Genomic DNA, 13,843 nt, shown 5'->3' with positions numbered 1-13,843 from the left:
TGTGTGTGTGTGTGTGTGTGTGTGTGTGTGTGTGTGTGTGTGTGTGTGTGTGTGTGTGTGTGTGTGTGTGTGTGTGTGTGTGTGTGTGTGTGCCAGTGATTGATAGACAGATAGATAGATAGATCGATAGATATATGGATAGAGAATAAGAGAAATAAACCCTGAAACCCACTGTAACAGACGATAAAGTAAACGAGAGAGACGTAAAAGGCAAATTGAAGCTCTAGAACGAAAGGGAAACGAGAAAAGATGGGAATGAAAATGTGTTGAAAGGAATGGGAAAGGGAAGAGGGGAAGAGGGAGCAGATGGGAGAAGGCAAATAGGAATGGAACTGAAAGAGGAAAAAAGGGAAGGAGAAGCGACGACTAGTGAACAAACGATGGGGAAGAATCGAATTTGAGACTAATAAAAGACTGGGAGAGCAAAGAGGAAGAAGCGAAGAGAAAGTAGAACAACTAACGGGGCAGAAGTAAAAACAGAAACACGGGAAAAACAACCAACGCAAAGGAAGAGCGAGGTGAAAAAGACGGAAGTTTAGAAAAGACAGAAAACTTACAGAAGCGAAGAATAGTAGACAAGAAAAAGCAGCGGAAAGAAAACAACAACAACAACGAAAGAGAAAAGAAAAAGAAAAAGAAACATGGAAGACGACAAATGCAAGGAAAATGCGAGGAGACTACGAAATGGAAAAAGACAGAAAGGTTAAAAAATCGAAAGGTAGTAGACACAGGAAGCAAAGAGGAAAGAGGGAAGAATATAAAAAAAAATCCGACCGTGGCAAAAGGAAAAAGGACAAGAATCAAAAGGAAAAAGACAAACACAAAGAAAACGGGATATGAAGAAGACGGAATGGAAGACAACGACAGAAAACTAACAGAAGCGAAGTAATAGACAATGGAAGGGAAGAGGAAAAAGGGAAGAGAAAAAAACAGCAACAAACGAGATAAATAAAAGAACCAAAGGAAAATCGACAGACAAAGAAAACGTGAGATATAGAAGACGAAATAGAAAAAGACAGAAAACTTACAAAAAGCGAAGAGTAATATGCAATGAAATCAAGAGGAAAAGGGGAAGAGAAAGAAAAACAGCAACGAACGAGGTAAATAAAAGAAAAAAAGAACCAAAGAGAAATCGAGACAAAGAAAAAGCGAAATGAAGAAGACGGAATGAAATAAACAAACAAGAAACTAACCTCACAGAAGCTAAACGGAGCGGCAGCGAACAAGACAAAGAAAAGGAAACTAACCACCATAGCGAAAACGACATGCACAAAGGAAACTCAGCTGGGGAAAATGAGAGAATAGAAAATAAAAACGGAAAACGCTGACAAAGGGTAAAGGAGAAAAAGAGAAAACGGAGTAAAAGTCACGGGGAGGGCGCTTGGTCCGCAGCCTATACACACGTCGAGGGGTAACTGAGGGGGTCACGAGGGAGGCTATCGATGGCAATACACAGCCAGGTGAAGAGGTGACCAATAACGGGACACAGGTCAGCTTAATCACGGCCCAGGTAAGCGTGAGTGAAAGAGGACCAGGCGGAGTGGGAGGGTGGGGGGGCGTCAGTAGGAGTAGGAAGAAAGGGAAGAGGAAGGGGAGGAGGGGGAAAGGGAAGTGGAGGAGGAAGGGTTGGAGGAGGAGGAGAAGGAAGAGGAAGAGGAGGAGGAGGAGGAGGAGGAGGAGGAGGAGAAGAAAAAGAAGAAGAAAAAGAAGAAGAAAAAGAAAAAGAAAACGAAGAAGGAGGAGGAGGAAGAAGAAAATGAAGAGGAGGAAAAGGAGGAGTAGAAAACGACGAAATACAACATAATAAGGAAAGTAGGGAAGATAAGAGAGAGAAAAAAAAACAAGAAATATAAATCAAACAAATAAAAAACCAGGCAATACGCAAACTAGCAAACAAGCAAGGAAGTATACAAGAAAGATAAAAAAATAGAAAAAAAGCAAATGAAAGTGAAAGAAGATAAATTAAGGAATGATAAGAAATACCAGAAAAAAGGAGTGAGATGAGACATTGGGAACAGGACCATAACCACAAATAATAAGTGCTCTATGTTCTTTGATAACTAAAATATGAAGCAGATTGAGATAATGAAAAAAAAGGGAATTTCGACGCTCATAAAAATCAATTAACAAAGTAACGAGGACGCGGACTCGACGCCGAAGAAAGGGTAGAGGGCGAGGCCGAAGCACAAGAGGACGAACGATGCTTCTTGTGCGCCAAAGGAAGGAAATGGAGGGAAGCAGGGAAGACAGCGGTTTGATTTAGAGGTCCGGCTGTAACTGTGGCTTTTAGTGCATGTGGCAGGGTAGCAAGAGCAGGAGGAAGATGGAAGAAAGGAGAAATAAAAAAAGGGTTCAGTAGTAGTAATAGAAGGAGGAAGAGGAAGGAGGAGGAAGAGGTGGAGAAGGACGAAGACGAAGAAAAGAGAATAAGAAAAAGAAGAAACCGAAGACCAAAAAGAGGAAGAAGAAAAATGAGAAGAACAACAAGAAGAAAAAAGCTGAAGGAGGAAAAGAAAATAGGACGATGATAATGACGATAATGGCGATGGTAATAATGAAGAAGGAAGTGCACGAGGTCGAGGAAAACGAAGACGAGGCGGAGGAAGTGCAAGAGAAGTAGGTCAGGATAGTTAGCATATTGGAAAAGGTAATAGAAGGGGGCAGGATTGATAGGGAGGCAGCGAGGGGGAAGACAGGGAGGGAGAGCAGGGGAAAAAGAAAGAAGGGAAGCTGAGGGGAGTGAGGCAGGGTTGCGAAAATCGTGCCGAGGCTGTTATGATGTTATGGTAGTGCTGTAGAGGTCGTGATTGCTGTGGGAGGATCGTGAAAGTGCTGTGGAGACTGTTGCAAAGTTATGGACAGGCTGTAGAGGCTGTGATTGCTGTGACAGTGTTGTTGGAGCGCTGTCTAGGCTGTTGCGAGATTATGACAATGCTCTTGGTGTTGTGAACGCTGTGGCAGGGTTGTGAAACTGCTGTAAATGTTGCTACGATGTTATTGCAGTGCTGTAAAGGCTGTGAATGCTGTGACAGGGTTGTGAAAGTGGTGTATATGTTTTAGAGAGATAATGGTAAGGCTATGGCAGGGTTGTGAACGTATTGCATCAGCGCTGAATGTTGTAATAATGTTGTGAATGCTGCGGTGGAGCTTTGATGAGACCAACGTTAAGGTTTGATCGAAGGGAAACGAAACCCGATAGTGGGCGAGAACATGAACTGACTAAGCTTCAGAATAGAATAGTGGATCTGCCCTGCATGAGTCTCCCTACCGCGAAGTGGTCGAGACAGACTTGCATAATAAATAAATGCTTCAAAAATATGTAGCTGCCGGACGAACTACTAAATGATATTGCAACACGAGTAGACGGATTTACAAGATTTCCAGGAGTAAGCTCAAGTTTTATATGATTTTTGTCTTTATTACATTTACCCGAAACGCTGATATTGCTCCCAATCTGCAGTGTTACGTTTGCATACATATCATGTTTGTGTACATGGAGGAAAATTATTGCTTACTTTATTATTTTACTGGAAATCGGGTGTTCTCAACGGTTGCATCACAAGTAAAAATATACAAACAAAAAACAATAATCTGCTTCGACTGATTCATGGCAGCTGTACTTTATTTTACGGAAGAATCAGCCCGCCGCACTAATTGATTTGTGGCTGGAGAAAACAGGTAAAGTATATAAGAAAACAGGTAAATTTTGGGGGAGGCGACGGCCGAGTGGTCAGTGTGTTGGCGTTGTGAGCCCATGGATCTGGGTTCGAGCCGAAACATGCTGATTTTTCACCCATCTTCAAATAACGGAAGATTACCCACATGCTGCCCAGATATTCAATCAACTCAATCTTCAGCGACTTCGTTCAAGTGGAGCGCCGGGGGCCAGCATGGGCCGAGCAAAAATCATACATCACGGCAGCCACTATAAATAAAATTCACCTGCGCCACAAACACGCTGGGGTCGCCCAAGAGGCCCCGCAAGATAGCCTATCGGCGCTATAAGCAGCAACAACAATAACAAAAAAGGTATGGTTCCGTGCCACAGACTGTCTCTGTAACCTTATTTTTATTTTGTATTGGAGGTCAGGTATTGTTTGTTTGTGTGGATGTATTTAAAAGAGAGAGAGAGAGACCCTGTCCTCTGGAATCTGTACATCGACGACCTTCAGGAGTCTGCCGGCAGTCTCTGCATGCGCTGACGACTGCACGCTCTCCCTCTCCTACCCACGCCAAGAAAGCCAGCAAGCAGTTGCTGACGCCAATCAGCAACTACGCTTGATACGGGAGTCGGGGGAGCGCTTGCAGGTGAACTTTTGCTCCTGAGAAGACCCAGGCGATGGTGATCTCTCGGTCCCCGGCAGCCACACAAGCTATCGAAGGAAGGGTGATGTTTGGCTCCGTCACCCTCCCGCTCCAGGATTACGTCAGGATCCTCGGAGTGGACTTGGACCGAGAGCTGAGCTTCGACCTCCACCTGAAACACGTCACCCACCAAGCCTCCCTCCGTGTCTCTGCCCTATGTAGAGTGGCGAATTTCCTTGACAAGCGAGGAATTATGCTCCTCTACAAGGCCCAGGTAAGACCCTACCTGGAGTACGGGGCTCTGACCTGGATGTCCAGCGCTGCCACACACGTGCAGAGACTGGACAAGGTGGAGCGACGGGTGCAGCGACTGTTAGAGGAGAATAACCCCCAGCCACCCCTCAGGATATGACACCCCTGGACACTCTGGAGCACCGCCGGGACGTCGCTGCGCTGGTGGTGTTCCACAAGGCCCAGGTACAAGGAGTACCACACCTGGCGAAGCTGAGGCTCCCCCCGCGAGAGGTTGTGAGTGATACGAGAACGGTACTCTCCAGCCACGAGCAGGTCGGGGTGGTGAGGTCACGCGCCAGCCAGCACCAGAGGACCTTCACCTCCAGAGTGTCCCGCCTGTGGAACACGTTCACTGCAGCAGTGCCAACAGTGAGAAAAATGTCCACCCAGCAGCTGAAAGTGGCGGCTCACAGGTGGCGAGGAGCATGCCCCACACCACTAGTGATGATAAACATATAGTGAACGTGTGTAACAATAGGCTTTTGAAATAATGTACGAGGAAAAGTGTCATTTTAAGCCTTGAAAAGTGCACACATAAACATATATTTCTCGTTCACGTTCGATCACCTGACTGTCTGCTATAACAAAAGTTTGATGTGTACTACAACTGTAAGTTTAGGGAGAGAGAGAGAGAGAGAGAGAGAGAGAGAGAGAGAGAGAGAGAGGGGGGGGGGGCTGGCTTCCTCCCCTTCCTTTCCGACTACAGCCTGGGGACTAATATTTTTAGAAGGAAAAGGTTGCAAGGAGGAAAAAAGTGGAGAGTAGAAAACGCAAAACTTATGCACTTCCTCATCCTTGCTGTCTCTCTCTCTCTCTCTCTCTCTCTCTCTCTTTTCCCCTTATCTTTATAACTTTCCGTGTGTTTCCGAACAAACTAACACTAATTACTCGTTTGTATTTCATTGTAGCATTTAATTCCGGATCATTAATGACAACGGATTTAAAGTTAATGTTTGCGCAAGTGTTTACAGACGGACCTGAATATTTAATGTCGATAGTTTGATGCGATTCCTCTCAGTTGTATTCTATTTTTTTTGGAGCAAGTCATTGTGTGTGTTACCGATGAAACCCGTACTGAACGTGTGAGTTGAGAGAGAGAGAGAGAGAGAGAGAGAGAGAGAGAGAGAGAGAGAGAGAGAGAGAGAGAGAGAGAGAGAGAGAGAGAGAGAGAGAATGATTAAATGGAAAATTGCGTCTATTTATATCGTTTTACTCTCGTTTATTGGATGAAACCATAGACAAATAGAGAATCATTCCAAAACATACATACATACATACATACATACATATTTACATACATACATGCACGCGCGTCACACAGGTTGATAGATTGATGAATAATTCTTGCATAGGTATTTATGAAGGCAGGCGGGCGAGTGGCGTGGCCGGACTACACGATGGAAATGTATAAAACAAAGATTTATTATTTTTTATTTATGTTTTTGCACTTCACTTGTACTATTGCGATATAGAAATTTACTTAACACCCACTCTCTCTCTCTCTCTCTCACACACACACACACACACACACAAAAGCGGCCGGTATTATTATTATTATTTTTTTGTGTGTGTGTGTGTGTGTGTGTGTGTGTGTGTGTGTGTGTGTGTGTGTGTGTGTGCATTGTATCTGCATTTAGTTCGCACGTACGTGATTGCTGATGTTATTTTTTTACGTAATGAAAACAAAATCATAACTAACTTCCCACGTTATATATTAAAAAGGCTAATGCTGCTTCATATTTTTATTAAACTCGTTACTCACAAAAAAAACAGTTAATTTTGTCCCGAATTACTGCATATTTGCGTGCATTTTGTAATTACTTTCATTTTGCAACGCAGGAGTCAGGCCGCGTACGACACTACTTGACCTCAGCGAACGAGAGTGTTCCGACATCACCCGCGTCGACCGAGGGGGGCCAGCATGCTTTCAGGAGTCAGGAGGGGAATCGTATTGGATGGAATTGATGGTAAGCAGTACTCTGTTCACACTTAACTTTGCAATTGAAATACTCCTCCTTCTCCATTAAGTGAAAAACATGTACTAATCCACAAGCAAGTCACGTCCCTTCTTCAAGTTGGGTTGCGTGTGACTGGTGAATGTTGGGATGCGTTAAATCATCCTCTTGGTGGGTGCTTGGCTGGCATGGGCGGGGCTTATTCACGAAGGTAGGTTAAACAGAGTATGACACTATAGTATAGGTAGCAAAAAACATGTAAGGATGATAAGATGATGTGCAGTGGAGAAGTTATATGAAAATAAGTAATGTTGTGTTAGTATTAGTAAATGATGCTGAAGGGACCGGGGAACGTGTGGGGAAGTTAGAAGCTTGGAAAAGAGTGAGAAGTATAAAAAGTATATGAGGTAGAAGAGAGGGGCGGGAGAGGTCTAGACACTTGTGTGAATTGTTGAACGTTATGCCTCACACACTCACTTTGGTTATCATTTTGCTTTATAATCACGTTTACATTTGATGATCTTCGCCTCGACACGGTGAGCAGCTTTGCCTGTTCCGGGTAGGCTAGTGTATAATTAATTAGATTAATATAATTATTATCAATCATGGCGATAGATCGGAAATTTAATAATGCAATACGGAAGCACCGGTGTTTCCGTTTATTAATACTCATTTTAATAACACTTATGCTCAACTCTGGTTTAGTAATTTTTTAATGATAATATTACCTTCCTCTCACCTGTTTGTTGTATTACAGGTTTTCCTTCCTCTGCTTCGTTTGATGGTAATTTATACATGATTAATAACCACATATTTACCGTTTTATTTGTTTCAATAGAAGCCTTTGATATGCCATGTAAAAGAAAAAAAAGCTTTCACCTGTAGACAGCAAAGTAAATCCAAATGTATGTTATATTCGAAGGTGAAACTTACGGTGTTACCTGACAGACTGATACACCCCGGCGAGCCTCACTAACTCTCCTTCACCTCGATGTCTTAATATGTAATCCGTCTCAATCCATCACAGCGCTGTATTTTTTTGCCGTCCCCTCTCGCGACGGCCATTGTGCTTCCTTTATAGTCAGTTGTATTCCCTTACTCCATCGAGCCGTCGTTTTATCTTTCACTCTGTCATGGTTGTTCCTTTCGCCTTTCTCTTCTGCGATAGTGATGGTTCCTGGCTGCCTCTGTCCCTCTCACTCCATCACAGAGTCGCTTCTCCGCGTGCCGTCTTCCGCGATGGCCACAGTTCAGAGTTTTCAGACTCCTCAGTCACTGCTAAATCCTGCTGCACTTCGCCTCTCAACCTCACGTCTGCTTTCCCGTATCAACGATAATATATATATATATATATATATATATATATATATATATATATATATATATATATATATATATATATATATATATATATATATATATATATATTCAGGTCTTCAAATACCTGAAGAAGTTCAGTAACGTCGACCACTGCAAGTTTTTTGAGCTACAAACCAATTTAAGAAGTAGAAACAACGGTCTGCCAATTCCAGCGAGGTGATGTAGTACAGACATCGGTTTTATTTCAAACCGAGCCATCCGTCCTTGGAACAATCTTCCCTCAGAAGTAGTAAATGCGAATACCATGAACTTTAAAAATAGAATCGACCATCATTTTGCTGCGTCAGGAGTGAACTGAATACTGAAGCGCTTTCATATGCTCTGGGAGCACCAAGTGATTGTCGAGCAGATTAAATTACCAAAGCTGGCAACCTCGTAATGAGCCAATAGACTTTCCGTTGCCTGTATTTCCATGTTTACTTATTTTCCCTCCGCGAGACGTCGCTCTGGGAATGAGTGAATAAAATCACTCGGCCTACCTTTCCTTTTCTCTCTTTATCCTGCTCGAGCGTCTTTGGCTTTCAGTGCCGCAAAACTTCACAGTACCCTCACTCATTTTAATTAGACGGTCTTGATGCCATTCGGGTCTCCTCATGTAGAGAGGGACGATGGGTGGAAATGGACTTCTTATTTCCACTACAGTCTTCAGCATCTCTTCCTCTTCCCTGGAAGCCTTGAGAGTGTTGAATTGCCTTGAGTTTTTTTTGTTCTCTTTAGTTTCTTTCTCTAGATCTAAGGAAAAGTGTTCTATCATCAAGAATACTGTTTGCAGGAACTTGAGCAGTGGGTTCTGCCATAAAGCGGCCAGCGTCTTACATTACCCATGCGACAAGGGAGCTTAACACGCCGCTGCACAGCTGGACCGCCGAGTCCACCTGGCGCATGCAACTGAGCAACCACGCCCATAGGGATGGAACACTGACCCACTGCGGAGGATGAATCTTCCACCAGCCGGACACAGGAACTGATACAGCCAGCCTTCTCGCTTCTTCACCTGCTGAACACACTCACTGCCGAGGCCACCGCGGCTCGGTGCGTGGAGTGTTCTGTAACAAATGACTGAAATACTAGTGATATTTATGGATCAGTATGATGATGATAACGATAATGAAGACAAAGACGACAATGATAGGCTTACCTTTTCGTCCTCCGAGGCGTGGTGCTACTCCTAATTAAGGAAGGCACCCAAGCGTGGCGCCTCTGTAGCTGTCGCGGGGAATCTGCGTCCTGTCCTATTGCTGAGGGACACGATCTCGGCGACTGTAGGGAAAAAAGGAGAGGTTCTTTGAATGTTATTACCTAATTATAACTTTACTCAACCCATGCCCTTTCAAATCACACACACACACACACACACACACACACACACACACACACACACACACACACACACACACACACACACACACACACACACACGGCCCGGTAGCTCAGTGGATAGAACGTCTGCCTCACAACCAGAAGGGCAGGGGTTCGATTCCCCGGCCGGGTGAAGATAAGTTGGGTTTATCTTCTTTCACGTGTAGCCCCTGTTCACCTAGCAGTGAGTAGGTACGCGACGTAAGGCGAGGAGTTGTGACCTCGTTGTTGCGGTGTGTTGTGTGTGAGTGGTCTCAGTCTTACCCAAAGATCGGTACTATGAGCTCTGTGCTCTTCCGTAGGGGAACGGCTGGCTGTCTCGAGAGACCCGCAGCAGACCAAGAGGTGAATTACACACACACACACACACACACACACACACACACACACACACACACACACACACACACACACACACACACATAAATATTAAGATTAGCATTCCTTCAGCCATCCATCCAGCCGTCCAGGCTACTCAAGACTTTGTAAAGAATAAACTTTTCAACTCACATCTTCCCAAACTTTCGTGGGCGTCCCGTTGCTTCAGTTGGAAACTGTCTAAACTCGCGAAGACGTGCCGAACAGACGGCGAGTGAGCTTTGCGAGTTACTCAAGGACGGAAGGAAAGGCTGGAGACGCTTGTTCTTGGTCGTGTATGGAACTCCGAAGAAAAAGCTTACAATATGAGTGTGGAAAGAACATGATGTAAAGAGAGAGTGTATAAGGGGATGAGGAGGAGGAGGAGGTGTACCATTAATAAGCTTAGTTAAACTTTTGTATGAGGGAAAAAAGTTCAGAAAAGACGAATGGAGCCTAACAAAGGATACTGGAAGGATGATAACTGGCGACAAAAGGATATATTCTGCGTATTTTTTTCTAGGCCACAGAATTATTGGACATGGCAGCCACAGATACAGCGAAAGGAGGAAGAACGAGATGCCTTTGCACAGACATTCAGGAAGAAACTAAGGAGAAAAAAAATGTTAGGCAATGGTGAGTTCTTCGAAGAGGAAAGAAAAACAATGACGGAAAAAGAGCTCGTCAAGGTTTCTCAATATTCGTACAAGCAAAGGCTGCATAAGAAGGAGATATAACTCAACGTATTTCGAAAGCAGAGAACTCCGTGACCGTAACTTCGTCTGTAGCCTGGAAAGTTAGTTTGTTGAGGCACCAATGAAGGAGCCGCTGTGTCTTGTTTTATTCAGATGGTGTGTGTGTGTGTGTGTGTGTGTGTGTGTGTGTGGAAGATAGATTGGTAGACAGACGTAAAGAGCATCAAATAAAAAGACAATAATATACTTAATGTGGCGTAGTCCGAGCTCTTGTGTATGAAAAATGAGAAAAGAAAATCGTAGAAATAAGTGAGATGATGTAGAATCGTTGTAAAATGAAGTACTTATAATATTTTTTTGTTCGGTTAAGATCTAAAGGTTGGTTTGTATGCACGGTTGACACACACACACACACACATCACAAACATCAATTTGAAAAGGCTTTCGTACACATTATGGTTATTTTTATAGGCTATTACATGATCCTAGTAACAGTGGCAGCTTTCTCCCTTTTCCAGTTCACCCTGTTACTCTGTAGTGGGGTAGACGTGGTGGTGGTAGTGTTAGTAGTAGTGGTGGTGGTGGTGGTGATGGTAGTGTTAGTAGTGGTGGTGGTGGTGGGGGTTTTGGGTGTGGTTGTGTGGTGGTGATTATGGTAATGCTTCTGACCTTGAGCGCGAGAAACACCCACTTAGAACCTCGCTAATATCATATGTGGCCTTGGAGAATATTCGTAAAGGGATCCCGAAGCGCCGGGGAATAAGAGCTTAAGGATTGTAACAAATAAATGGAGAGCTGAACGGCAAACTCTGACGGGAAGGATAGATTTTATACGCCCGCGGCAGCAGAGGATGTATCGTAAATAGATTGAAATGTTTATATAAAAGAAATGTCCCTTTGGAAATCCACGGTATACTTTTTTGCTCACTCAAGAGATTTTATTTTTGTCCTATTTTTGGTACACACACACACACACACACATACACACACACACGCCCACACCACACCACACACGCGCGTCCTTTCGTGGTTCGGCAAATATTAAAAGTGTGGAAGATGAATAAACAGCAGGATCACCAAGAAAGATTTACTCAGACTCGGAATTAATAAAAGATCTTTCTCCTCCTCCTCTTCCTCTTCCTCCAATTCCTCCGCCTCCTCCTCCTCCTCCTCCCACTTTTCCGCCTTGTCTTTCTCCACTTTTTCTCCTCCTCCTTTTTTTTTTTTCAATAATTATCATCATTATAATTTCTCCTTCTTCCTCTTCTTCTTCTTCTTCTTCTTCTTCTTCTTCTTCTTCTTCATACAACTACTGTTTCTACTACTACTTTTACAACTACTACTACTACTACTACTACTATTACTACTACTATTACTACTGCTACTTCCCTACCTGAGGCACCCACGCCCTCACACTCACCCACAGCATGCACTCAACACACCTTACCTCCCTCACCCCACCCAACACTGCCGTCACACTACACCTCCCAACCGGTTCATATTCAGACTCACCCACACTAATCTCCCCCTCACCCCACCTCATATCACACCCCACATTCCCCTCACACCCCATCTCTCATCCTATTCACACCCACACTCACTCACACTCACTCCACCCCGTTTCATACTTACACCCACCCGCACCCACCCATCCCGGCCAGGTAACACCCTCCGCCCGCCCCAGGTAACAGGATAGGGATGCGGGCAGGTGTTGTCAGGCTGGGTACATACGTCTGAGAGTCACCTGCAATAAAAAAAAATAATATGAAAGGTGTTTGTGTATGTGTGTGTGCGTGTGAGGCTTGGCATATTAATGTTGTAGTTACAGTTGTTGTTGTTTTCTTATCTTTTGTTTGTCTTTGTGTTCATCTTCCTCTATCGTTTGCATCTTTTTCTTTCCTTTTCCCTGTTTAATTTTTCTTTACATTTTTCCTCCTCCTCTTCTTCCTCCTCCTCTCTCTCTTTTCTTCTTTCTCCTACTGTTTCTCATTATCTTCGTTTTCTCTTTTCGTCATTTTTCGTATCTCTCTCTCTCTCTCTCTCCCTTTCTCACCATCTCACTTTGACACCCTGAGCTCACACATCTGCTTTCTAGTACGTCCGCACGCTACCCCCCCTTGCCAGGATGTGATGTACTAATACTTACTCACCACATCGCATTTCTCACCAACCCTCCCATATATATATCGTCCGCCTCAACGCCGACGCCTCTCACGTATCTTCCCCATATCAATGTATTTTATCCTGTGTTCGCATTTTCTCATCACTCCTTCTTACCCGTAACAGTGTATTTTCCCTTGTGTTCATTATTTTTTCTCATCTCTTCATTACATGTCTCCTGTAAACCTTATTATGTAACCATATCCTCCTTACCTAAGTTTACCGTGTACATGCACACCGTGCAGTTAATTTTAACAGATTTTTGTATTATTTTTATGTAAATCGCTACCAACGTGTGTAATCCGCGATTAAGTTTATGTATATATGTTAGGCTGGTAAGGCAGTGTAGTCCCATCTCCCAATTATTTTGCTAAATGTTACCTCGTACCCTCAACTTCTCAAACTATATAAGAAAAATAGAAGTGCCGTAACCGCTCGGCAACCTTCTACCTCCTCCTTTACATCTGTTTTTTCCCTAGCTTTTCCTCCTTGTACGTATTAGGCCAGTGTATAGATATGTACCCTTATATCTTTATATCTCCTTGTATGCACGCCCACCCCCCCTCTCTGTACCTTCTGTACCTTCCCCCAACCAATGCTAATAAATATTTGGATTTGGATTTGGTATGGTAAGACAGAACCATGTCTCCCCCACACACCACGCCCCTCCTCGTGCTGACGAAGGAGCGCATCGACACGCTGGTGGCCGAGCACAAGCAGGTGCTGGGGCAAGGCGCCTCGTGCACGGTGTACCTGGTGGAGGTCGGCGGCGCCCAGTGCTGCCTCAAGCTGGCAAGGGACCAGCGCCTCGCCGCCATGTTCCGCAGGGAGTTTGACATCCTGCTGGACCTGGACGGCGCGGCGGGCGCTCCCAAGGCCTTGGGCACCAGCTTTGGGTTCCCCGCCTTGCTCACCACCTTCTGCGGCCAGAACACCTTCTGCAACCTGCACAAGCTTGCTCCCCGTTTCCCTGACAGACTGGCGGCCTTCGTGGCGCTGGCCCGGGACGTGCGGCAGCTCCACGCCCGCGGCTACAACCACAATGACATCAAGCCCGACAACGTCGTGGTGCGCCAAGGCCCCGACGGCCGCCTGCAGGTGTCCCTCATTGACTACGGCTTGGCCAAGAAATTCGGCTCAGAACTCGGCATTGCACGCACGAACAACCACCGCACGCCCTGGATGGCCCCGGAGCTGCGGCGCGGCGCGCCCTGCTCGCCCCCCGTGGACGTGTTCTCCCTCGGCTACGTCCTGAGGCGCATCCTAGACACGTGCCACACGTGCCTCCCCGACCTGGAGGTGCTGGCCGACAGCGCCATGGCAGCTGACCCTGCACAG

The 13,843-nt window shown here is 45.0% G+C and overlaps 1 protein-coding gene across 1 annotated transcript in view; it reads left to right on the top strand.

Annotated features, from left to right (window-relative positions):
- The first annotated feature begins 13,147 nt into the window (after nt 1-13,147).
- The window catches only part of LOC127004692 (serine/threonine-protein kinase PkaB-like), an 825-nt gene continuing 129 nt past the window's right edge, over nt 13,148-13,843 (top strand). Inside the window, exon 1 of the mRNA XM_050872781.1 lies at nt 13,148-13,843. This exon is cut by the window's right edge and continues 129 nt beyond it. Coding sequence (XP_050728738.1) covers nt 13,148-13,843 — 696 coding nt within the window.

The sequence above is a fragment of the Eriocheir sinensis genome, chromosome 28, assembly GCF_024679095.1.
Source record: "Eriocheir sinensis breed Jianghai 21 chromosome 28, ASM2467909v1, whole genome shotgun sequence".
NCBI classification, from domain to species: domain Eukaryota; kingdom Metazoa; phylum Arthropoda; class Malacostraca; order Decapoda; family Varunidae; genus Eriocheir; species Eriocheir sinensis.
Note: the sequence above shows the minus strand (reverse complement) of the source record. Positions and strands in the feature narration are given on the sequence as shown.